General features: G+C 48.7%; 1 protein-coding gene and 1 non-coding gene across 2 annotated transcripts in view; both read left to right on the top strand.

The window, feature by feature from the left end:
* The window catches only part of CNGB1 (cyclic nucleotide gated channel subunit beta 1), a 29,913-nt gene extending 15,198 nt beyond the window's left edge, over positions 1-14,715 (top strand). Inside the window, exons 12-18 of the mRNA XM_070952694.1 lie at positions 6,471-6,630; positions 8,784-8,881; positions 8,965-9,048; positions 11,120-11,238; positions 12,287-12,433; positions 13,500-13,674; positions 14,512-14,715. Coding sequence (XP_070808795.1) covers positions 6,471-6,630; positions 8,784-8,881; positions 8,965-9,048; positions 11,120-11,238; positions 12,287-12,433; positions 13,500-13,674; positions 14,512-14,715 — 987 coding nt within the window. The remainder of the gene's footprint in view (positions 1-6,470; positions 6,631-8,783; positions 8,882-8,964; positions 9,049-11,119; positions 11,239-12,286; positions 12,434-13,499; positions 13,675-14,511) is intronic.
* Positions 14,716-18,644: 3,929 nt separating this feature from the next.
* LOC139323785 (small nucleolar RNA SNORA15) lies at positions 18,645-18,779 on the top strand. Its single transcript, XR_011601014.1, has one exon. It is a non-coding gene; the product is annotated as a small nucleolar RNA SNORA15 (small nucleolar RNA).
* Positions 18,780-26,155: the final 7,376 nt, after the last annotated feature.

A 26,155-nucleotide genomic window follows, 5' to 3' on the forward strand; every position in this document is an offset into this window, starting at 1 on the left:
AACTTTGAAGTATCATTAAATGAAGAGTGGCCCTTCAGATATTGTGTCCCAGCCTAGCAAAAACAAGGCAGATTCTCAGCCTGTCAGGTTTAGCTTTTCAGGTGTGTCTAATTCACCGCCCTGAGTCCTTTGGGAGTAGGGCGGTATACAAATTTAATAAAACTAAACTAAAACTAAACTAATGGATTCCATCTCAGCACCGGAGGCCTTTTGGACATCTGAATCTGTCATAATAAATGCCTAACTACTACATCTCCCTGACCACCCGGATCTTCAAGGGTTAACTAACCACATATCCCATAATCCCTGTAACCACTCCTTACCTCTTAGCCCCTCCTCCTGGGTACAAAAGGTCCAACCACATGTTCCACAGTTGATTCCAGATGTATACCTGAAAGAGAAAGGTACAAGGTCAGTGACCTCCAGTACCAACAGATCAACAATAAAACTACAGAAAAGAATTGGAGTCTGTCTTTGAGTTATTGGGCTAGATCCAGTTTCTAACAAAATGGTAGCAGAGGTCGGTTGCCCATAACTCCAGACAATGACTGAACCCAACACCTACCCTGAAGAAGCAAACAGAGCACAGACCAGAGCTCTTACCAAGAAGATGGCTGAGAAGCTTGCAACCAAAGCCACAGCCATGGAGGAGACAGAAGCTGGAAGCGAACAGGACTCCAGCCTGGACTCACAATCAGATGAAGAGGGGCCATCCAAGGAAATCACCGCCCCGGAAGAAGAAACAGCACAAAAAATGAATAAATTCAAACTCTCCATCCTGAAACTGATGGAGGGAAACAGCGACAAAGAAAACCTCATCGCGGACCTTCAAAGCCTCTTCGAGCAACAAGAAGCAGCGATTGAGGCCCCAAAGACCACCGAGAAAGAAAAGCCAGCAAAAAAGGGTAAGCCACCCCAACCCGATGATCCTGAGCCGGCAGAATCCATTTCCGCGCCCCCTTCCCGGCGGCCATCTTGGGACGAGCACCAGCCAATGGGAAGCCAGGATTTGAATCCCTTGGCGCGAAAATGCCCGAACCCCGAAACAGACGAGGGGGGCTCAGAAAGTGACTACGAAGAGCCCAGCTCTGAAAGCGACCACGAAGAGATCGCAATAACAAAAAGAAAAACGCCTACCGATCTCGAATTGCAAAAGGCAATCGAGACCATCACCGCTGCCCTAGGCTCCGCTTTCGAGCCTCCTGCGGCACTCAATAAACCAAAGAAAAATCCTGGAGGGCACAAGAAGGCCAGGACAACCAACAGAGACCAGGCAACCGAGTCACAGCCTACAAAAAACACCGCGCGCGCCAACAACCGGCACAAAAGACCGCCCACCTGCAGGAAAAATCAACCGCAGAACTCGAACTCACCACCCGCTACACCGGCAACGCGAGGCCCGAGGCAGAAGAGAAGAACCGGCTACTCACCAACGCCACGACACCCATCGGGCCAGTCCACGCGACCAGGGACCAGCGACCACGAGGGAGGATCAGCCGCCGCCGCCGCCATTACCGCCGAGCCGCTGGGTGCAGGGAATCCTCGACCTACGACCTCCGCTGCTGCCGCGCCGCCGACCCACGAAAGTCCTCGACTTGCGACCGCGTCGCCCCCTCACCTTCTGCCCTTCTTCGCCGGGGATCCGGCCATCCAGCAGTGGTGTCCACCTTCAGGAGGAATCTTCGGACCCACCGGGGGCGGGTCCAGCCTCCCACCGACAGGCCTAGGCCTAGGCCTGGGAGCTCCAGCAACAGGAACCTCACCCGATGGACTCCAGCGCGGAATGAGCTTCGCGCATGCCCAGTACCTGCCTGTAATAAGAGAAGCAAGTTACATAGATCCAAGCAAGTACAGAATGGCCACAGACATCCCAAAGCCTTATTGTGAGTTTAATCACAACTTGGACCACGGACAGCTCCCCCCAGTAAGTAACCTTACTAACATTTCTGGGGCAAATTATGCCAATTTGCCAAAACTGCAGTTAGATGGGGGTAATATTATAGAATGGAGCCAACAATTAAGGGTTGCTCTCATGAGAGAGAATGCACTGTTCCTAGCTAACAAACCTCCCCAAAAGCCCTGGTCACTGGAAATTGACTGCATTCATCACAGGGCATTTTGCATCATGTTAACCTCCATTCCATCTGCTATGTATCCATCTATTGAGGACAATCTAACTGTTTATGCTATTATGCAAAAACTATGTAACCTGTTTTATAGCCAAAGCAGAGCCACCACCACTAGACTATCTAGGGAGTTCCACTCCACCAAGCATAAGGCAGGGGTCCCCATGAGTGAGCACATCTTAAAGATGAATGCTGCAAGGACAGAACTCATGCAGAGGGGGGAAATCATCACTGAAGAGAGCATGATAAGCATAATCATAAACTCTCTTGATAGCAGCTGGGACATCTTTATGACCCAACTAAATAGCCTCAGCTTGCAATACCTCACACTAGGCTCACTGACCAGTCAGCTCGTTGCAGAGGACACTCTGAGGAGGGAACGCCAACTAGCCAAAGGGGACCCTAGACCCACAAAGAGGGTGGATTTCCAGGATAGGGCCAGGGATACCTCAGAATGTTATTCTTGTGGATCGAGGAACCACTTAAAGAAGGATTGCCCCAGGAACCATAGGGATAGGGGACAGCACGACAGTAGAGGGGGAAGGTCACCTGAACGCAGGTACCCAAAGGAAAGGGGGCGAGGGTGGTCACCCAACCCCAGGAAACACCACGAGCGCAGAGACCACTCCAGGGAGAGTAGCTCTGGCTCCATGTACGGGATCAGGCACGATGACCCAAATGACAAACATAAGATAGAGAGAAACTCATGGCTTCTAGATTCAGGGGCCACAAGTCACACTACCTGTAACCCAGAGCTGCTAGACTCACTCACAGAAATAGACTCAGAAATAAAGGTGGCAAACCAAAGCAAGGTCAGAGTAGTGGGGAAAGGAAACGTGCACATCACACAGGTAGGGGACTTAAAAGAAGTACTGTACATACCAGAGATTCCCCACAATGTGCTAGCCATCACAAGGCTAACACGAGACACAAATATAGAAATAAAATTTAAAGATGGAAAGGCACACTTGATCAAGCAAGGGAAAGAGATAGGAAAGGTAACCATACACGAGGGACTTCCCTACTTCACACCCAACGCAAGGGAGGAAGAAGGCATTGATACCAGCACAAACCACAGGGTAGATAAGTATCCAGAAACAGAGGGGGTGCAGCAAGAGGCAGGATGTAGCCATGAGAAGACAAACAAGTCTGTATCTATCGGCAAGCCATTACATGATAACTGCGCCCACCTCCTCCACAGGAGACTGGGACACATAAGCTTCCCCATTGTAAAGAAAATGACGGAATGTACCGAGGGTCTCAAAGTAAAGAACTGCGAAAACTACTTGGAGTGTTCAGTTTGTAAGCGTTCTAAGATCAAGGTTAAGGCCATCCCCAGGGGATCCAAACGAACCACGGAATACCCCTTCCAATTGGTGCATATGGACTTGGTAGGGCCAATGAAACCCTCTGTAGGACATAGGAAGCGATTCTTCCTCACGATTGTAGATGACTACACCAGATACGGGTACGTCTACTCCCTCAGATACAAAAATGAAGTATTCCAAAGGTTTAAAGAATTCCACAGGAGAGTAGATATGCAACACAACATGAGAATAAGGCAGATAATGACTGATAGGGGCTCAGAGTTCATGGCCAAAGAATTCACAAGGTGGCTGAGGGAGCAGGGCATAGCGCATTACACCTCTTCACCTTTCTCCCCATTCCAAAATGGAGTCTCAGAGAGAAAAAACGGGGTGTTGCAAACCATGATGAGGTGCGCCCTGGAGGATGCTGGGATGGGGCAGCATTTCTGGTCAGAGGCATTACACTACGCCAATTACACCCTGAATAGACTGTGGTCAAGCTCTATCAATAAGACGCCATACGAGATGCTATACAACAGAAAGCCCAACATTGCTCACTTACACATATTTGGCGCCCCAGCTGATGTCCACATTCCCAGGCAGCTAAGAAGAAAGGGGGAGAAATTATCAAAAAGGTTAAGGTTCGTGGGTTACGAACCGGGCACAAAGGGCTACAGATTTGTCGACAACAATAACCGTTTTGTGGTTTCCAGATCAGCCAGTTTCCACGAAAACGCAAACTGGTCGAGGGTACACTCCAATGACATCCCAACCAATAGGGTCACGTTCGAGCATGACCAAGGGGAAAGGGAGGTCAGAGAGGTCACAGGGCACAAAGCCAACCATCGCAAGGCAAGCGTCAAAGGTTGGAAAGAAGGGCACCCCTCACTGAAGATAGATGACCTGACGGACAATGAGGCAGACAACATGCAGGAAACCGAGCCAACCCCCAGCAGGCCAGTCAGAGGAACCAGAAACAAGCTACCAAAGAAGTTAGAGGACTACGTCATGACCATCCACGACACCCATTTCACGCCCAGCTCATATGAAGACATCCTCGGGCTCCCCCAGGAAGAAAAAGAAAAATGGATGTCTGCCATGGAGAAGGAGATGGAAAGCCTAAGGAATCTCCAGGTATACTCACCTGCCCAAGTTCCAAAGGACAAAAAACCAATAGGAACCAAATGGGTGTTCAGGGTTAAGACATTAGAGGACAACAAGGTCCTATACAAGGCAAGACTAGTCGCGCAGGGTTTCGCCCAAAGATACCCCGAAGACTATACAGACACCTACTCGCCAACCGTCAGGGCGGAAAGCGTCAAAAGCGCCCTGGTGGTGGCCACCATCCTGGGCTTGGAGGTCTTCCAGTTCGACGTACAAACAGCGTACTTACACGCCGAGCTGGATAAAGAAATATACGTCAAAGCGCCGCCTGGGTACAACAAAGGCGAGGACCAAACCTGGCTGCTGAACAAAAGCCTGTACGGGCTCAAGCAGTCAGGCAAAAGGTGGTATGACTGCCTGGCCAAGGCACTCAGATCCATGGGCTTCGAGGCCACCTCAGCCGACAAATGCTTCTTTACGAGGAGAGAAAACAACACATTCGAGGGTGTGCTCGTTTACGTGGACGACATCTTGTACATCAGCAAACACAAGGACAGATGTGACAAGTTCGCCACTGACCTGGGTAGCCACTTCTCCCTAAAGTCACTTGGAAAGATTGACAGATACCTAGGGGTCCAAGTGATGAAAACCAACAAGGGCTTCCGCCTCTCCCAGAGAGAAAAGATCATCGAGCTGCTGTCCAAATGCAACATGTCCGAAGCAAAACCCAGCGAGACCCCCATGCAGCCTGAGTTCCTGAAGACCATGTATGAGGAATCTGAACCTTTCACAGACAACAAATTGTATAGATCAACGATAGGGTCACTGCTGTACATATCCAACTGGACCAGGCCCGACATCGCCTTAGCCGTCAATCTACTGTCCAGGCATGTAAGCAAGCCCACGTTAACACACTGGAATGCCATAAAAAGACTACTCAGATACCTAAAATTCAGTGCGGATGCCCTACTCTGCCTAGAACCAGAAACATCCGAGAAACCAAAGCTAACCTGCTATGCTGACGCTGACTGGGCTGGGGACATAGGGTGCAGAAAAAGCACCTCTGGCTACGTGCTACTACTCAACAATTGCCCCATCCATTGGTACACTGGAAAGCAAAAACTGGTGGCCACATCAACTACGGAAGCAGAATTTGTCTGCCTATCAAAGGCCGCAAACAATTTAGTATGGTTCGATGACCTGCTCTGCGACATCTGGGCTGAACCCTCATATCCAATAGTTATCCACGAAGACAACAAAGCAGCAATAGAGATCTCTAGGGCCGATGCCATAGGTCAGCGTTCTAGGCACATTGACATTAAATACAAACACGTCAGGCAGTTTTCAGAGATAGGCTTCATTAGAGCAGTACACTGTGACACAGAGGAGCAAACAGCAGATATTCTCACTAAACCCCTACCACATAAACAACATGCTTACCTAATGTCAAAAATGCGTGTTTGCTTGTAATTCATGCCTGTACTTGTGTATTTCCTGTATGTATGCAAACATTGCCCCAGGTACCCAGTTAGGCATTTAGAGGGGGTTTTGTCATAATAAATGCCTAACTACTACATCTCCCTGACCACCCGGATCTTCAAGGGTTAACTAACCACATATCCCATAATCCCTGTAACCACTCCTTACCTCTTAGCCCCTCCTCCTGGGTACAAAAGGTCCAACCACATGTTCCACAGTTGATTCCAGATGTATACCTGAAAGAGAAAGGTACAAGGTCAGTGACCTCCAGTACCAACAGATCAACAATAAAACTACAGAAAAGAATTGGAGTCTGTCTTTGAGTTATTGGGCTAGATCCAGTTTCTAACAGAATCACCTGCCGTATTCCAGGGAATTTCATCAGATGAGTCATGACTGTGGGCAATGTGGAATAATGGCCTTCCATTTGCTCTGTTCTTTAAATCCTATACAGATGAGGGATGTTGTTGGTGCTGCCACAGCAGGACAATCGTACTATCGGAGCTGCATGGATAATACTGTAAAATATATGGCTTTGTACAGAATTCCCCGTTCAGTTCAGAACAGAATCAAAACTTGGTATGAATATACTTGGCATTCACAAGGCATGCTGGGTAAGTTCCTTACTTTCAGAGACAAAAGGATTTCTTTGGTCTTTCTCTATTGTGTAATTGCAATTATTGGTGTTTACAAATGGAGGTATTGGTAAGATGGTGGTTGTCATGGCAACCCTAAGTCCTGCCCATTTTTTATGTGCATCATAATGTTGCTGCCATCTTGCCTTTTTGATCCTCCCTGGCAAACTCTCCTTGCTGCAGACTAGATATAGCATGAAATGCATTCGAACCTCAAATCTGCGCATTCAAACCCTGAGAGCAGGAACTGGAGGGGAAAGCAGTCTTCTCCTTCCTCCCCAGTCTGGACCAACAGGCTTCCCAGCTGCTCTGATTGTCAGCTGAGGCAGGAAACCCCTGCCGGAGGTCCAGCGGACCTGCAGGAGTGGTTCTTGTCCTGAGAACCAGATTAGCAGAGTTGGAAGGGACCTTGGAGGTCATCTAGTCCAACCCCCAGCCCCAGCCCAAGCAGGAGACCCTACACCATTTCTGACAGAGGGCAGTTCAGTCTCTTCTTGAAAGCCTCCAGGGATGAAGCTCCCACAACTTCTGAAGGCAACTTCTGTTCCATGGGTCGACTGTTCTCATTGTCAGAGAATTCCTCATTTCTAGGCTGAATCTCTCCTTGGTCAGTTTCCATCCATTATTCCTTGTCTGGCCTCCGGGTGCTTTGGAAAATAGCCAGACCCCTTCCTCTCTGTGGCAGCCCCTCAAATATTGGAAGACTGCTACCCTGTCTCCCCCTGGTCCTTCTCTTCACTAGACTAACCATGTCTGGTTCCTACAACCGTTCATCGTATGTTTTAATCACTCCCCTATCCCAGTTTTTAAAAAACACGTTCCCCTTGCCTGTTCTGGAGATGGTTCTTCCTCTGTACGATTAGATCCACCATTTGAAGATGCCTTTTTATCCTCAGGTGATACAAGCTCTTGAGGAAGCTGTATGGCTTAGAAAAATGGGTTGACCATCTTTTGGCTATGAGCTGTTCGCTGCAGTGATTCTTGCAATCCCTGGCAGGATTCCTGTAATGGGATGCCACCCTCGATAATGGCGCAGAAGCTCCAGCAATGCAAAATTCTAGTCAATTTTCTAAATTGTGCCACTGAGACAAACAGCCTGGCCCTCATCTTTATTATTCACATGTGAAGGCTGTAGGCTCAGGGCTCAAACGATCCTCTGAGAATTCATTCTCCACTTTCCGTTTATCACCCGTGAAAGAGTCGCTGTTGCTGTTTGCTGAGAAGAGTCACAGAGACACTTTGGGGCACAGCTGAAAACATTTTATTTGCACAAGCTGGGGAAAATACTTCTTGTGCCTCCTGGCATTCCCTTTTCATCGTGTTTTGTGGAGGGGGTGCAATGGCTCAGTGGTTAAAGATGCTGAGCTTGTCAGCTGGAAAGCTGACAGCCTGGGTTTGAGACCTGAGAGTCAGACAAAGGGGTGAGCTCCTGTCACTCGCCCCACCTCCTGCCCATCTAGCAGTTCGAAAGCCTGCAAATGCGAGAAGAGTAACAGGTACCATTTTGGTGGGAAGGTAACAGTGTTTCACGCGCTTTTAGTCATGTTGGCCACATGACCATGGAAATGTCTTCGGCTAATGCTGGCTGTTTGGTTAAGAAAGTGAGATGAACACGATTGGACAGGGAAACTTTTACCTTATTGTAGTGCGCATCCAATATACTGTATGACATTCAATTCTTCTTGGGGTGAAAATGTTATTTAAAATAATAATTTAAGGCGATAACACAAGATGCCTTTAGAGGCAGGCCTTGCTTGGCCTCCTCTGCTCCCTAAACTGAGGGAGCATTTTGAACGGGGTGGGGGGGTGGGGGGAGTGGCTATCCAGCTTTTAGCTCCCTCTATCCAGTTGGCACTGTAATCTTGTTCTCTGCCCATCACATGAGAATTGGCTGAACTCACACCCCAGCCCCTTGCTGACCTTCTTCCAGGGTGGGGTCTTCTGGAGACAAAAAGAGCCGCCAACCCTTGAGAAGCTTCTGATCCCGGGAGGCTTGTCTTCCCATGCGAGCAAATGCAAGGCTGCTCAGGATGGGGAATTGAGGGATGGGGCTCATCACGGATACCCCAGCCCCATTCTCTCCCATCGGACCACGAGGCCAGAAGGCAAACTGTTCTCTCCCTCACTTGCAGATGAATCAGAGCTGCTCACGCAGCTGCCCGACAAGATGAAGCTGGACATCGCCATCGATGTAAACTACAGCATTGTGAGCAAAGTGCCGCTCTTCCAGGTACTGCCAGCTGACTTGAGGCTCCTCTTTCTTACCTGGCCAGAAGAGCAGAGTCCAAGCCTTCTTTCCTTCCTTTGGGACAGGGCTGTGATCGGCAAATGATTTTTGACATGCTGAAGAGGCTGCGATCTGTGGTGTACTTACCTAACGACTACGTGTGCAAAAAGGTAACCAGTGAGCAATGCTGCAGCACAATTCAGTCACGCTGGTAAGGCGTAAGAATTTATCCAGAAAAAGCATAACGTGGGGAGCAGGTGATGGAAGAAGAGAGGAGGTTCTTCCATCACCTGCTCCCCACGTTATGCTTTTTCTGGATAATGCCACTGAAGCCAATAGAAAGAGGGTTTTTAAGTGTGGGAATGTCAGTGGAGCTAGATGCTTGGTTGTGGTAGCCAAATCTAATTGGCCATCATCACAGCTGTTACACGATTCCTAGTTATTAGATGTCAGGGAAAGCAGCATTCAAGCCAGTAACTAAAATAATGGCAAAGCAGAAGTAGCAGAGCTAAAAAATACACACAGGTTTTGGAGGAAGAGCTTGTTTTTTTTAAAAGGGAATTCATTTCTTCCTTTTCCTCTGAAAATCAGAAGTCACAAATGAAAATAGGACAAAAAACATCAAATGGAGGATTATCTGCAAATATACAAATATGGGGCATTATTCATTTTCCTGGTCATTATTTGCCATTTAGTTGCTGACCCTAAATTCACAAGAATGAAGAGATAGCAAATTAGCTCCTTTCCTGTCTAAATGGGAGAGCCAGTTTTGGTGCCAGACAATATTTAACCCAGAAATTTTCCTCTCGGATTAGATAGGGTAATTTCTCCAGGGCCTACATTGGGAAGGATGGTGGCTCAGCCCTTTCCCTTTAAGACTGCACCATCTCTTTAAGTCTCCTTAAGCCTTAAATTGGTCTGATAACACCTCCCTTATTAAAACCTCTACCCCAGCCCACAGAAATACTGCATTTCCACTTTGCAACTGCAGATGCAACTTTCTAGGATGCAGAAGTTGTAATTTCAAGGCAACTCCTTGAATACCCCGGTTTAGGGCCAGGGTATTTACGAGACCGCCTTCTGCCACCAATAGCCTCCAACCGGCCAGTACGCTCGCACAGAGAGGGCCTCCTCAGGGTGCCGTCCGCCAGACAGTGTCGGCTGGTGATCTCCAGGGGGAGAGCCTTCCCTGTGGTGGCGCCCGCCCTCTGGAACAACCTCCCCCCAGAGATACGTACAATACTAGACCTCCGGACTTTTCATCGGGCCCTGAAAACTTATTTATTTCACCTAGCCAGGCTGGCTTGATCCCACAGTTTTTGGTTAAATTTAATTGATTTTAATTGGGTTGTTTTAAATTGTGGCCAAAAATATTTAATTATTTTTAAATAGTTTTTAAATTTTTTTTTTTTTAAATTTGATTTATATGCCGCCGTTCTCCGGAGACTCAGGGCGGCTTACAATGCGTTAAGCAATAGCCTTCATACTTTCGTATATTTTATACAAAGTCAGCTTATTGCCCCCACAAACTGGGTCCTCATTTCACCTACCTTAGAAAGGATGGAAAGCTGAGTCAACCTTGAGCCTTGGAGAGATTCGAACCAGCAGTAATTGCAGGCAGCTGTGTTAATAACAGGGTGCTTAGACCACTGTACCATCAAGGCTCTTTGTATGTTCTGTTTCATTCTGGCTGTTCACCGCCCTGTGTCCTGTTGGAGAAGGGCGGTATACAAATTAAAATTTAAAATAAATAAATAAATAAATAAATAAATAAATAACTCCGCTCAAAGTCACCCTGAATCACAAGATGGGTGGCAAAGGAAAGCAAAGGTAGCACCAATAGTCACAGGTGCCTTGGGTGCAATCCCAAAACAACTGGAGCACCACTTGAACACCATTGGGATTGACAAATTCACCATCAATTGCAAAAGACAACTTTACACAGAAGGGCTTACATCCTGCGACAGTATCTGGAACACCATCAAACGTCCACGTCTGTCTATCCCAGGTCTTTGGGAAGGAGAGATAAAATAGGGGGATAAAAACTGCCAAATACAGTCTGAACATCTGGATGACTGCGATGAACAATAATAATAATTTGTGCAAAATTTCCAAAAGAAAAAGTTATCCCAATTATTCTTCCTTAATGAAGTTCAGGGCACTAACCCTCAACTCTGCAGAGCAAAAGGAGCCAAGGGGGCAGAACCGCTCAGATTCATTTTTCCCCTCATTTTCCCTTAGGGGGAGATCGGCCGCGAGATGTACATCATTCAGGTGGGACAAGTCCAGGTGATTGGGGGACCGGATGGGAAAACGGTGCTCGTGACACTGAAAGCCGGCTCTGTGTTTGGAGAAATAAGGTCAGGCCCACCGCAGCAGGTGTTCCTCTTCCCTTCTCTGCTGCGTTTCTCTTCCGCCTTTTCTCTGAGGCTCAGGGAGCTTCTCCTCCAACGGCATTTCGTAGCAAGAGGCCTGTGAGGTGACAGGTGCAGCCGTCCTCTGACTCTCCCCTTCCAATTCCAGCACCTAAGCCACCAGGTGACTCTTCTTTAGGTATCTCATCTTGAGACATGGTTTATGTGAGCAACCCTTGACGGAGGCAATAACCAGGAACCCCGGATGCTGCTGCTCCCCATGGCTTTCCAGGCAAAAGGAGGGTTCTAGCCGCTGTGGGTCCCTCACCAGAGGAGCCTTGCTGTCTCCGGAGGCTCATCTCCTGGGGTGCAAGAGGGGCTCTTCCCAGGAAAGTGCACTTAATCCTGTATCTCCAGTATCAGACACATCCTTTCACTTAGCCTTTAATAGTTAATTTTAATGTTTGATTTTTAAACTTACAAGCTGCCTTGAGCATTTATACAAGTAGAGAAAGGCAGGTGATAAACCTAATCAAATAAATACTTGAATGAAGCTGCACTGACTCTCAAACAATCTTGCCTGGAGGAAATCAGTCTTGTAGCTGGAATTAATAGGGAGAAACTGAGGGAAATGAAATCTTGCCATGGCCATTCTTAGATATTGGGCAAAATAGCCTTTATTAGCCTGCTACCTGGATGACTTCCGAGAGTTAAAAGGTTTAGCCCTGGCTGAGAAGACCTCCGGCAGCAAAGACTCTAAGATCTTGGTTAAGCTGCTGAGTTCCATTCTCCCCACAAATCTAGGATGCTCTTTTCCCCACCTCCTGCTCAGGTTACCTTGAGGTTGTGTGGGCATTACGGCCTGGCACAGTGGTTATGTACTATCAGATTGAAGAAATGTTTGGATTACTGGATCTTACATTTGTTTAGTTGTTACTGAATGACAGTCTTGGAAGATTCGGTGGAGGCAGGTAGAATGAAGTTGCTGCCCCTTTCTGTGGAATAGGAGAGGAGAAATTGGCTGCTGAGTTTGTATTTTTGCTATTTCTATTAGTTTACTGGCTGTGGGAGGTGGAAATCGGCGTACCGCTAATGTTGTGGCACATGGATTTACAAACCTTTTCATTCTGGATAAGAAGGATTTGAATGAAATTCTGGTGCACTATCCTGAGTCCCAAAAGCTGCTGCGGAAGAAAGCCAGGTGAGATGTAGGATGATCAAAGGTTTATTTTAATTGATTAATCAGTTTGCTCTCCCGTCTACGGCATGCCAGTCAGTCCAATTCGGAGAGGCTCCTGCTACCTGATGTGCGATGGGGGCCATGTCTGCGGTCAGAATCAGTTGGTGGTGAAATATGCCCTCTCCTGCCTGGCCTGACCTGGCTTTGTGTGGTCTGGTCTCCTCTCCCCTCCTCAACTTTTCCCTTCCCTCCAGCCTTCCCCTCCTCTCTTCCCCTCTCCTCTAGGTGTTGGGTTGAGTTTTTCCCTGGAAATCTGTCATGAGGACCCTCTTGTCCTCCTGGGGTAACTTCCTTGCCCAAGAATACATGGCTCTGCCTAACACAGTTCAGATAATAGGCATTTGGCCCTTCAGGTTTTATTTTGTTCCCCAGGCCTGCCATGAAACAAGACAAATTTGGGGAGCGGGTTCTCTACTAGTCAGGGAAAGGACTAACAGATTAAGACAGGGAAGGGGTTCTATACATGAATGGCAGTGAATGAGTCATATTTAAGAGTTTGACAGCACTATGAGAGGCTACGATTCACTTCAGATGGTGCTTAAATTATTTTCTTCAATTATCCATGTTTTGATACCTTTGATGATTTCTCCAATTTTATGGAAATGACAAGGTTGCTCTTGATTGGAACAATTCTGTAGACTACCACAGCTTTCATATGAGGTTTGACTGTACAGCTCTTTGCCCCGAGAGTTTTAAGTGGGAAATAGATCTTCCTATGTTTTCTCGCTGCAGACACTGCACAACGTTTTTCATTAATTAAAGAATTAATTAAATGTGCCACACGTCTCACTATCCAAAGTGATTCTGGGGACTCACATGGGGCACTCATCATCTGGAAGGGCCTCCCATTTGTCACTTTAAAAGGAAACTCCAAAGAAGCATAAACACACATTTTAGAAGAGGAGCCTCTGAAGGAAGTTCAGAGAAGGGCCATGATATTCACACAGTCATTTTGTTGCATTCACACATGCAATTTATTCTCACAGATCTGGCCAATTTCCAATGCTATGCTTTTGTTCTGTTCTAGGCGAATGCTGAAGAACAACACCAAGCCCAAAGAAGAGAAGGGGCTCCCCATCATCCCTCCCAGAGCTGGGACCCCCAAGCTCTTGCAAGCTGCCCTGGTGGCTGCAGGGAGATTGGGGGGCAAGGGCAGACTGGCTCACCTCCGCTGGAAGCTGAAGGAGCTGAAGGCAATCCAGGTGTGCTTGAAACCCTCCAAGTGGCCTGGCGAGAGGGGAGCATTATGGAAATCTGCCTGGGAAGGGGTGGGCTGGAGCCATGTAGCCTTCTTCACCTTTGGCTTGGTCCACTAATGGATCTAATTGCTACAACTTTTAAATCATGGTTGTGGCTCAGCAAGCCAAACATTTATAAACCATGGCTCAAGCATATAACATGAACCCAGAAAATTGCAGCTTGTACAGTAAACCCTGGGAGACACCAAGATGGGGAAAATGGCTTATCGCACTTTGGAGGAAATCATAGCTGAACCTTGAATGGGTAGTTTCGTGAGATGAGAAGGAAGTTCCCATCATTTGGAGCTGGTGGGTACATATATTGGGCGTGCATGTCAAGTGCTTTTCACAAAACAGATGAGCATGGCCCGTCTCAAATAACCACTGACTGGGACGATGCTGATGATTTACCCTCTATCAGCCATTAAGGTGGATTCCACCATGTTTGCTCCTCTTGATTGTTTTGTGAGCAAATCTTTTGTGACAAAAAAAATCTTTTGTCAACTTTATCTTCTAGGAATACTTCTGCTGCTCAATGGACATTTTGCTCTGCAGCATTCCAGTTCCCGTGTCAATCTCATTTTAATTAAAGTAACCCAAAGCAAACTCAAGTCAGCTTAGCAGGGAACCAAGTGGGTGATATATCTCTGGGCATATTTATGCCCATGGACATCACTCTGGGGCCTGATCTAGAAGATTGAACTCTAGAACTAAGATGTTGCTTCCCCAGTTTTAAGGCAAGCATCTTTTTCCTATCAAGGCCTCTTATACGATTCCCAATCGGACTGACTTTTCTTTCAGGCTGCCAGTTCCACACCAGTTGTCCCCAAGTCACCAGCTAGCCATGCTTCACTAGCTGGTTCCCCCAAGCCCAACGACTGCGGAACAGAGACAAAGATCTGCAAGAGTCCCAACCATCCTGTTCGGATTTCCATGAGTCCAACCCCGACTGGGGATGAAGAGGTTCTCTCAGTGGAAGTCTTGGAAAAAGAGGAACCTAAGTAGAAGAACCAGATGAGCCTCCATATCTGTGCAAGTCCTTGCTGGTCGCATTTGCTTGGATTGTGCAGCCATTCAAAATAATCTCTAATGTTGTGTTATTAAGAACAAAGTGGGCTGGGGTGGAGTCTTGGCAATTAAGAGACCCCTATAATTTTTTACCCTTTATTTAGAGAACCAATTTGCTGTCATGGCTGAGGCATCAGGCTAGAAACAGGAGACTGTGAGTTCTAGTTTCACTTTAGGCACAAAGCCAGTTGGATGACCCTGGGCCAGTCACTCTGTCTCAGCCCTCGGAAGAAGGTAATGGCAAACCACTCCGGAAAAACCTTGGCAAGAAAACTGCAGGGACTTGTCCAGATAGTCTGTGAGAATTGGACATGACTGAAGGAGAAAAAAACTTTTTTACACACTGAGCTATTTAACTGTATCCTTAGAAGAATTTCAGCAAAAATCCAAGAGAAATTAGAGCAAGTGAAATCTCTATTAAGCAATATTGGCTTTTTACAGGTTCTAAATATACAGTAAATATATTTGATTTGTTTAAAACACCTTCTGTTGTGTGTCTTTTAATATATTGCACAGCAGTAAAATGCCAAAAAAAAGTATGTTAGAAAGAGTAGAAAACAGCATTGATAAGGACATCTACACACAGTAGCAGAAGATGCAGGCCATGTAGAAGTTAAGATGGATTATAGGCTACCAGTCATTTCCCCCACACAGTAGAAGGAAAAGGTTCATAATATTGACCTGTTTTCCCTTCAGTGACTCTTTGTGGTATTTGCTTACTGACATGAAGATGAAATGAAACAAGAATTGCAGCTGTAGAAATATTAATTTGAAAGAATCTCAATGGATGCATCACAAGCCCCGAATGTCTGTATCAGATCAATTGTTTAGTTTATTAGCTTCTCCAAATTTTTTCATTCAGTTTCTGGCTGCTGAAACCTCCCCAAAGGTCCCTCTGAGCAGCCCTCGCAAACTCCCCCACGCTCCCTCTGCCCCACGCCAGCGAGGCCGGGAGCCACCATCGCTCAGGGCCCCAGTCCCCCAACCGGGAACCGGAGCTCCACTTTCCCCCAAAGGCTGGCAAGCTTCGAGTCCGGCCTCGGGGCTGCTGCCTCGCACCAGGTTGCCTCTCCCCGCGTTGCTGTGGGTTTCCCCATGGAGACGGCTGACTCCCTCAGTCGGACTCAAGAGCGCAGCGCCAGTTCGCGCCCACTCCTCCCGGGGTAGCTCGGCTCGGCACTGCTCCTAAAGCCGGCAGCGGGTGCTCCAAGCACACGCCGCTCTGCTCAATGGGCCGGGCAGCGGTCCAGCCAGGGCCACCTTGGGGGAGAGCGCCGTGCGGCTGGGTCCTGGCGCTCCCTTCCTGGCTCCCTCGGAGCGCCGCGAGGAGGAAACCCGGGATCTGCCGGCCGTGCGGACGATTCCCACCTGCGGCGATTGCAGGCGCCGAGCCCGATGGCAGGAGGGGGCGGCCAGGGGGACGGGACGGCCGGGGCAGCCAGAACTCCAGCTCCTTCAGTCGCGGCCCTTTGGAACAGGCTCTCCAACCTTGGCAACCTTAAGACTTGTGGACTTTGAGAACTTGCCAAGGTTGGAGAGCCCAGCCCTGCCCTGCCCTGGAAAGGCCCGTCGTAAGGCAGGCAGGCAGGCCGGAGGGTTCTGCTAATCTCTCCCGAGCCTCCCCTCCCGCAAGGCGCATTTACAGCCTGGGGGCAGAGCTGCAGTCCTGCTTGCGACATGCAAGCCTCAGCCGCCTGCCAACCGGAGAAGGCGCCGCGGCCTCCTCGCGTGCTTCCCCGCGCCCCCTTCCGACTGGGCAAAAGGCCTCTGCTGGGATGGGTGAACGGGAGCGCCCCCTGCCGGCCACTGGGAGCCACAAACCATTTAATCTGATCGCCCCCCCCCCCCCAACCCTTTCACTAACTAACTCCTTCAAGGGGCTGAATTGCCAGGACCAGCTCATCTTTAACTGACTTGGGAAGCCCATTTCGGGAGAAGTAAAAGTTTCAGAAAAATAAACGTTTCTGCCCAATGTCGAATCGGGGACCTTTCGTACCTGAAATAAATCTAACCACTCTGCTCCTGGAAGAAGCATGTAGGAGAACCCAAAGCAGAAACCAGATAGCCGAATCTGGAAAAATAAAGAACTTTCATTTTAAAGCTGGATGCTATACCTGCATCCAAAGGAAGCTGGATGCCTTTAAGTGACATTAAGTTTTTCAAAACATCTGATAGCCAGCCCTTCAAGTGAAAGCGATGAGAGTAAAGCAGCCGAGAGCTCACAGATCATGGCCAGGATAGAGCTTCAGCGCCGCCTCCTCCTCTGCCCCCCCCCCAAAGAGAATGAAGTGGCTGAAATCTGGACCAGGATTTCTTAGGCCAGTTTCATGCCCAGGTGATCCGCACTGGTTGGTCTCTGGGAAGCCTTTTCCTTCTTTATCCTCACCTTTCCTTCACTGACTAATTACAGTATTTGGGCTGGGGGATCTTATTCTGATAAACAAAAGAAAGAACATGGAATCATAGAGTTGGAAGGGACCTTGGGGGTCTTCTAGTCCAAGACCCTGCTCAAGCAGGACACCCTATATCATTTCAGACAAACAGCTCTCCAAACTCCTCTCAAAAGACTCTAAGTCAGGGGTCCCCAAACTTGGCAGCTTTAAGACTTGTGGACTTCAACTCCCAGAATTCTCCATAGCTGGCTAGAGAATTCTGGGAGTTGAAGTCCACAGGTCTTAAAGCTGCCAAGTTTGAAGACCTCTGCTCTAAGTGATGGAGCACCCACAACTGCTATCATGTCTCCGGTAGTCCTTCTTTTTATTAGACTAGCCATACCCAATTCCTGTGACCATTCTTCCTAGGTTTTAGCTGCCAGTCCCCAATAATTCTCGTTGCTCTTCTCTGCACTCTTTTCAGAGTCTCAGCATCATTTTTATATTGTGGTGACCAGAACTGGATGCAGTATTCCAAGTGTGGTCTTACTAAGGCTTTATAAAGAGGTACTAGAACTTCATGTGATCTTGGATTCTATCCCTCTATTAATGCAGCCTAGGATTTGTCAGGAATAAATGCCTTGCCTCTGAACCAGAGCTGGAAGCAGGGGGGGCCGGGCAAGCCAACCCCCAAGGTCCACCCTAACCCAATAACCCCTCCTTACCTTAGCCACGCCCAAGGGGTACTTAAGGGTCAGCCATGCGGTCCAGCAGCAGTTCCAGCATTGTACCTGTAATGATAAGATGCCTTGTTAATAAACTATATCTGGATTGATGAATACTTGCCTGTGGAGTTATTGGGCGCGATCCTTGAGCACATTCTCAGGATTGCATTCGCATTTTGGGCTGCTGCTGCACGTTGGCTCATATTTAAACTATTGTTCACTAGGACTCCTAGATCCTTCTCACAGTTACTGGCATTAAGCCAAGTTTTATCTAGCCTGTACCTATACAGACTTTTTTTCTTGCCTAAATGTAAAAAAACTCACTTTTCACTATGTTGAATTTCATTTTGATAGGGTTCAGTGTTCAAGTCTGTCAAGATCTTTTTGGATCTTGAGCTTGTCTTTCAGGGTGTTGGCTATTCCTGCTAGCCTAGTGTCATCAGTAGATTTGATGAGTACCCTTATATTCCCTCATCTAGATCATTTATGACGCTATTGTCTTGGGCCTAAGATGGAACCTTGTGGTACCCCACTGCTTATTTCCCTCCATGTAGATGTAGTACCATTAAGAACTACGCGCTGAGTACAATTTGCCAGCCAATTAGAAACCCATCTGGTGGTGATGCTGTCTACCCCACATTTTTCTAGCTTGCCAAGAAGTAGGCTGTGGTCCCCTTTACTGAAATCAAAGTATACTAGGTCCACAGCATTTCATTGAGCCACTAATTTAATAACTTTCTTGAAGAATAAAATAATATTTGTTTGGCGGACATGGGTGAATTCTGCATTGGCTTTTGCAATAGCTAATGGAGTCAGACACCATGCAAGAATAAAATTTGCCTCAGATTTATCTAGTGCCATGCTGTGCTAAAGCAGTATGTTTGGATCTGAAAGGGATACAAAAAATAACATTTGTTTGGCATAATCTGTTTTTGATGAATTCATATTAGCTACTGGTTATAATTTTGTTTGCTTCAAGGTGTTTGCAAATTTGTTGGTTGATTATCTTTTGCAAGATCTTCCCAAGTATTGATGTTGATGTTGCTGATTTGTCTGTAATTTCCTGGATCTGATTTTTTCCCCTTTTTTTCAAGATGGAAGCCACGTCAGCTTTTTTTCAGACCTCAGGTAGTTTCCTGGTGCTCCAAGAACTATGAAATTGAAAGATTCTGGGATTACATCTGCCAGCTCCTTCAGAACTCTGGGATGTAATCTGTCAGGACACAGTGATTCGAATCTGTCTAGAGCTGACAGGTGTTCTGTTACCTTATTTTTGCTTATTTCAATTTGCATCCCTAACTTGTCATTTATGGATCTGTTTTTGTTAAGCTGGTTTGCATTTTCTTTTTGTGTGAAGATGACTGGGCTTCTGTTTCTAGTCTCATTCTCCCCCACCTGTCAGCATTTAAGATTTGGGGAAGGATGTCGGAAGTGTGTGATGATGGCTGAGCAAGGAAGGTGAAACTCAGTCAGGACAGGGAATCCGCACCACAGCTGGTCAAACCAGTCAGTCTGAGTCAAGAGAGGCCAAAGGATCAAAGGGATCAAAGTCAGCAGGTTCCAAGCAAGCACTTGGCAAGGAAAGTGTTCTTCTTTTCACTTTTTGTCTGTCTTCCTCACCAGTGGTAGAGAACTTCAGGTGACAAAGAACGACCAGGAATGCAGTCCTGTCTGGACAGCCATTGTCTAGAATGGGGTAGGGTCTCCTGCTTGAGCAGGATCCCTTCCAACCCTATTGTTCTTTCTCTATGTTCAGCAGGATAGACAGATGGGCAGACAGATTGGGATGAGCAGAAAGCTTTTGAAATAAGAGGGGGCGGGGTGTGAGTCTTGACAAGGGTCTCTGTAACACCTAAGGTGGACAAAGGTCAGAAATGTGACACAAACACGTCAGTCATGGTTTTTGCATCGCAACACACATTTTTCATTTTCATGCACATATGCCCCAGGCAACAATATTCTATTCAGGATTCAGTCATTAAATTACTTGTATAGGAACACTTTTAATCCACCTTTTTACTACATGGATCTCTAGTGAATCCACAGGCACTAATTTGAAATAGTCCAATTAACAATGAGGTACATCAAAATTAACCATCCGAACCCATTAAAATGAAACTTAAAGCAATAATGAAAATAAAACTTTAAATTAGTCCAAAGGTCAACAGAAAAGTTCTTGCACTTGGTACAACTTTCAGCAAAGGAAATCTTCCCCACCGCTGGGGTCCCAGAGGGGAGCGGCATGTCTGGCCTCCTTCGCTTTGCTTTGCCTTGTCTTCCTCCTCCTCTTCCAGGATCTGCTCCTCAAGACTATGTGTGGCTGTTGCCTTGTGAGAGGCAGGAGGGATCTCCATCACCCTTGCTGCATGTGGCTTCTCTGTTGCTCCTGCCCTGGCAATTTGAACGCAGGAATTCCCAAAGTAGCAGCCCCTGTACAGTTTGGAGCCAGATACTTTAGATCAGCGGTTCCCAACCTTTCTGGCTCAGTGAATCGGCTGAGGCAGCAGCGGTGTGTGTGTGAGAGAGATAGTTTTGGACGCTTTCACAAATGCAGCTTTGCACACACTCACCACTTCCACAGCCCATCAGGAGTCCCCAACTCCCAGGCTGCTCAGCTGGAGGTGAGCGGTGGGCAAGTGAGTGAAACTGAAACCATCTCCCCCTCCCCAGGTTCATGGAAAATTTGTCTTCCGCGAAACCAGTCGCTGGTGCCAAGAAGGTTGGGAACCACTGCTCTAGATGTATTTTTGGTTATGGCAGTAATGAGAGGCCTCTGTCTCAAGACTGCCTTTAAAGCAGAATAATTATTCCTCATTTCTCCTCCTTGGATAAAACCCTGATGACACCTGCAGCTATTTGCAAATGAGAGCCTGGGAAGTCATTGCTCCAAATGTCTGCGTCCAGGGCCCTCAGAGTAGTTTTAAGTTGGCTATGACCCTCTTGAACTGCTGAAAGCACCACCATCAATCAGAGTTCCAACAGCTGACAAAAGGAAAATGCAAAAATTAGTCCCAGCTGGAGCTTGTTTGCTTGTTTGTAAATTTGCTGATGTTGAAACAATGGGAAGAAGCCATCTTGGCACCATTCATCAGCTCGTACATAAAAGAATGGCAAAGTACCATATCTGAGTGATGCCACTGTGGCAGAATGTTTGTGGAGACAGGGGATGCCCACCAAGTGGAAATGACCCCTCACAGCTCCATGGAGAAAGAGTCCCTTCTAAACCTGTTATTCTATGCTCTGTGTTTACTCAGCAGAAAGAAATGTCTTCCTTTAATGCCACTGGCTTTTTTGCCTATACAATATGCCCAGCTAGATGGCAACACAAGGTTGGCCTTGGCTGATCTGGAAAAAGTCAGCAGCCTCAGGCCTGCTTCGTTGGATAGGATAAAATCCTGAGATTAGAGGTTAGGCTAAGAAGGAAACAAAGATCAAAAAACTCAACCCCTCATGCCGGAAGGCAAGGCAAACTTCTGCCTTATTTCCAAGAAAAATGCAAGCAGGGACATGTCCACAAACTATTGAGCTTGATTGGAAGGAGATGGCCCTGCAAGATAGCATAATGGTTCTGGGGTAGAGGAACTCCTGGATGGCCGTGGGATTTACTGCATAAAAGGGTTCAGCTATCCAGAAGACAGGTGTAAGTCCTATTGCAACTCTGATCTGGATGCCCTTGAATGAGCTGAGTGGCACCGGTTGTGGCCTTTGTCAAAGCTCAGCCCCACATTCTGCTCTGGCTGCTCTGAGATTAATGATCCAGCCGCTTATGTCCCTTGGATGCGAGTCAGGCTGGGAAAGTAACTGCTGCTTCAGCAGAGTTTCCTCAAAGGTGTCCTTTGGGGCGAGTGCTCTGGGGTCAGCGTTATGGGGGGAGCTCCTCCTCATATCTCCTTCTTCTGGCTTGGGCAACCTGAGCGAGTGGACAGGCCTGCAGATGGGCTCCTACTGAAGGAGAGAGACCTGCCTGAGACATTGGGACACAGAGGCTCCCATGGTCGATGGAGAAAAGCACCCTTGTCTTCTGAGGCCAAGAATGAAAGGAATGAAGAGGCAGAATTTACTTAGCTGCTGTAAAAGCTTTGCCTTCCTGAACCTTCTTCACAATCATAATAGCAAACATAATAAATAAATAAATAAATAAACGATGACTTAGGTCTCCCATGCTCTATTTTCCACAAACCCTCGGAAGCTGTGTTTCTTGACTGGAAAAATTAAGACCTTGAACTGTGAGTCTTCAAGCATGAAGTTTATTAAACTGGCCTTCCTGAATTTTAAAACAACCATCCTTCTTCAGAAACAAAAATATTGAAACACGATACAAGTTCTGACAGGGATTTGAATAAGCAATGTTCCCAGGGTCGGAGAGCAGCTGTCATTTGGGATGAATACAATCAATGTGTCTTTATAGCAAGCACAACATTGATTGCAACATATAGGAACCAGTGGGACTTTTGTGGATCCCCAGCTGAGGAGGGCCAGCCAGATCAGGAAAGGAATTTCTCAGATTATGGCAAGAGGCAACAACAACATAATAATCAGAGACAGTGGGAAATCCTGGGATGCAGGGAGAAAACAGAGCAGTTGATAGCCCTGGGGACTCTAGCTGGTAGAAAAGACCCTCTACTATCGCTAGACAGAAATATTTCAGCTCCAAAACCAAGAATGATACCTGGTGATTCTTCCAAGCTCTACTATTTGTATCTACCGTACAATCTGGGAACTAGTATTAGGGAGGGACTGACTTCAACCTCTTTCCCTCACACGTAACATCCATACTGAGTTACTCTTATTCCTTGGAAATGCACCCCTCCCTGCTGGGAATCCACCTCCTTATTAAATTCCATCACATTGTAAGAGTAAAAAGACTGAAATAACTGAATGTAAAAATTCTCATATTTCCACTAGCACATAACATTAAAAGACAGTTAGAAAAGAAGGACTAGAAGGTAACATGATAATTTTCCAATATTTGAGGGGCTGCCACAAAGAAGAGGGGGTCAAGCTATTTTCCAAAGCACTAGAAGGCAGGAACAAAGCAATGGATGGAAACTAATCAAGGAGAGAAGCAACCTAGGATTTTCCCGGCAGTGAGAACAATTAACCATTGGAATGGCTTCCCTTCAGAAGTTGTGGCTGCTCCATCACTGGAGGTTTTTAAGAAGAGATCGGACAGCCATTTGCCCAGAATAATATAGGATTTCCTGCTGGTGCAGAAGACCTCCAAGGTACCATCCAATTCTATTATTCTGTTACTGTGTTACTGCATCCAGTTCTGGTCACAATACAAGAAAGTGCACAGAAGAGCAACAAAGATGCTTAAGGGATTGGAGGCTAAAACAATGAACGGTGTGGGAACTGGGAATGTTTAACAAACAGGACTAGGGGTGACATGATAGCAATTGTCCAATATTTAAGGGACTGCCACAAAAAAGAGGGGTCACCCAGTGGTGAAATACAGCTGGTTCTATCCGGCTCGGGTGAAGCGGTAGCGCTGGTGGTGGGAGGCTCTGCCCACCCGCCCGGACATCATCACGTCACATTTTTGATGCTCTGCGCATGCACAGAGGTGTGGTGTGCAAACATGCTCTTCTATTTGCAAACTGGTAGCGAAGGTAAGTGGATTTTACTCCCCATGGGGTCAACCTATTTTCCAAAGCACCCGAGAGCAAGACAAGAAGTAACGGATAGAAATTTATCAAGGAGAGATCCAACCAGAATTAAGGAGAAATTTCCTATTCGTGATATAATTTAATCAGGCTTGCCTCCCAAATTTGTGGGTGCTCCATCATTTAAGAGATTAGACAGCCATTTGTCTGGAATCCTATTGGGGTTCCTGCTTGAGTAGTGGGGTAGACTAGAAGACTTCCAACTCTCTTATTCTGTAGTCTGTACACTCAGTGGCTGGATTCACACTTGACAAGTCTGGAGCCTGCAGTCACACAATGTGCTAGGCCGGGAGACTTTCAACATTGACATGATTTCCTGTGACTGAGCATATAGAAAGTGTGAAGCTTGTCGGTTTTGGGTCTGTGCTTCATGGGAACCGGGAAAGGGCTTGCTTTGTTGTCAAATGTGACTGTGAAACTCTCCTTGATGGCCTCTTCCCAGCAGCAGCTAAGGAATGACTTCACCGGCCAGTTGATAAACCAGAAGTGTCACATCTAACGCTCCAACCCCCGAAACCAGGTCACCTGGCATAGCTTTCCTCCTGCACATACTTTGAATACCTTAAACAACAAAAGAAGCTCCTAGTTTAGCGAGAAAGACATGACTCTTCTCTGATCCATGGTGTGCCTCATTTCTCGACCAGCTGGAAAGCTGGAGCCCTCTGACCTCCTTATTTCAGGCATTTTCTTAGAACTTCAAAGACCCTTCCAGAGCCCTTCTGGCCATATTCTGAGCAACCCAAACGGCGCCAAGAATGGCAGGCAGGGCAGGATCCAGCCAGAGCAGTGAGCTTCAGATGGGGCTGGACAAGAGTTCTTCATCCTCGTCTTGAGTGTTTGGGAAGGGGACCACCTAGAAGGAAAGGTGAGAGGCAGAAGACCTTGGGAAAAGACCAGGAGCTCCTGAGGGCCAATCAGAGTTGGACAACACCTTTTCCAACTAACTCCTTTTTGTGAGCTATAGAACTGTTACCACCACTTGTGCTCAGAAGAACAGGGCTGCTGTTATCTGTAGCTGCTCCAGTTTCTTAGGGGGGGTGTGTGTGTTGCTTTGCATCAAAATGGGCGGTTGCCCAGTCACCTAAAGCAGATCCCAGTTTGGGGTTCAGGGTGTGGTGTGAACCAGGTCACAGACTGAATCATAATCGAGTTCTTCACAGGCTTTGGTGCTGCCTGATGTTCAGTTCACTCAAGCCAGCAGGACGTCGGATCCCTTCCTGGCCTTCGGGGTCTCCGGGGGGCCCTGGAGCCCGGGGCTGCATCGACGGCGGGGGAGAGCAGCGGCCTGGCCCTCCCAAGGAGGTTGGCGCAGATGGCAGATGGCGGGAGGGGGGCGAAGGTGCAGCGTCAAAGGCAGCCGGGTGGATCCCGACCGGCTCCTTCCCTGCCCACTCGGGACGGCGGCGCAGTTCGGCCACGGCCATCGGGTCGGCTACTCCCCCGGCGGCCGTGGCGCCTCGTCCCGCGGCTCCCTCGGAGAAGCCCCCGGCGGTCCCGGACCCTCTCGGCCGGGGGTCTCCGGCTGGCCTAACTCCGCGGGGGGGGCCGGCCGGCGCGCGCGCCCAGGTGAGCTCCGTCCCTGGAGCCGCCGCGCCGCCTCCCCTCCCCTCCCCTCCCGGGCGCCGCTCCGGACGACCCCCGCCCCGCCCCGCCCCCGCTCGGCAACCGGCCCGGCGGCATTGCTGGCGTTCCAGGCGGGCCGCCCGGCATGAGCGGCGGTTTCGGGCCAGCCGGGCGGCCGCGCAGCCTCTGGGGCCGGCCAGGCGAAGGTGCGGCGGGCGAGCCGGAGCCTGGGAGCGGAGCGCGGCTTCCCCGGGCGGGCCGGCGGGCCTCGGCGGGGGCGTTGCGGAGAGGCACGTGGCGCGGCGCGTCCTTGGCAGCTGCTCGCCCTTCGCTGCCGGTGAGTCGCCGGGATCGGCTTCGGGGGAGCGGCTGCCGCCCGGCCCTCGCGCGCGGCTTCTCGGCAGGCCGGCTGGCCCTGCGGAGCCTTGGCGGGCTCGGCGTCGTCTCTGCGGCTCCCCGAGCGGGGGGGCGAGGCCCGGGTGCGGGGAGGGGAGGGGTCGCCCAGCCGCTGCCCAAGAGCCTCCCCGGGAAGCCGCCGCCCCCCCCCGCCGGCCTCTGCAGGGAGGGAGCCGGGTCTGGGCCGCTGCCCCGCGGGCGCTTTCGGCGTCTCGGCCGCCCCCTCGCGCCTGTCCGGGTCGTTACGGCGGCCGGGCTGCTGACAGGGGCCGGGGGAGCCTGCGGGCTCCTCTCCACGGCAGAGGCTGCCAGGACAGCCGGTTCCCCCGGGCAGCCGTGCCGGCCTTTGGGCCCCAAGAAGGGAAGCGGAGGGGCCTCCTTGTTTCCCGAGGAGAGAAGTGGCCCCAAAGGGGGAGGCCGCGGGCTGCGTCGCCAGCCTTTTCGCTAGAAGGAGAGGAGCGAGGGGGACCCGGTGGAGGCATCTGGTCACGGCCGATGTCGGCAACATGGACGGGGAAAGGTAGCCCCTTCTCTGGCAGCGAAGGAAGGGCCACCTTCCCATTCCCCAATGGGACTTCCGTCCTTTGGGTCTACGATCTGCGGTTGAATAACAAGAGTTGGAAGGGACCTTGGAGGTCTTCTAGTCCAACCCCCT

This window comes from Pituophis catenifer, unplaced genomic scaffold (genome assembly GCF_029215685.1).
Source record: "Pituophis catenifer annectens isolate HBS135680 unplaced genomic scaffold, rPitCat1.0.hap2 SCAF_13, whole genome shotgun sequence".
Classification (NCBI taxonomy): domain Eukaryota; kingdom Metazoa; phylum Chordata; class Lepidosauria; order Squamata; family Colubridae; genus Pituophis; species Pituophis catenifer.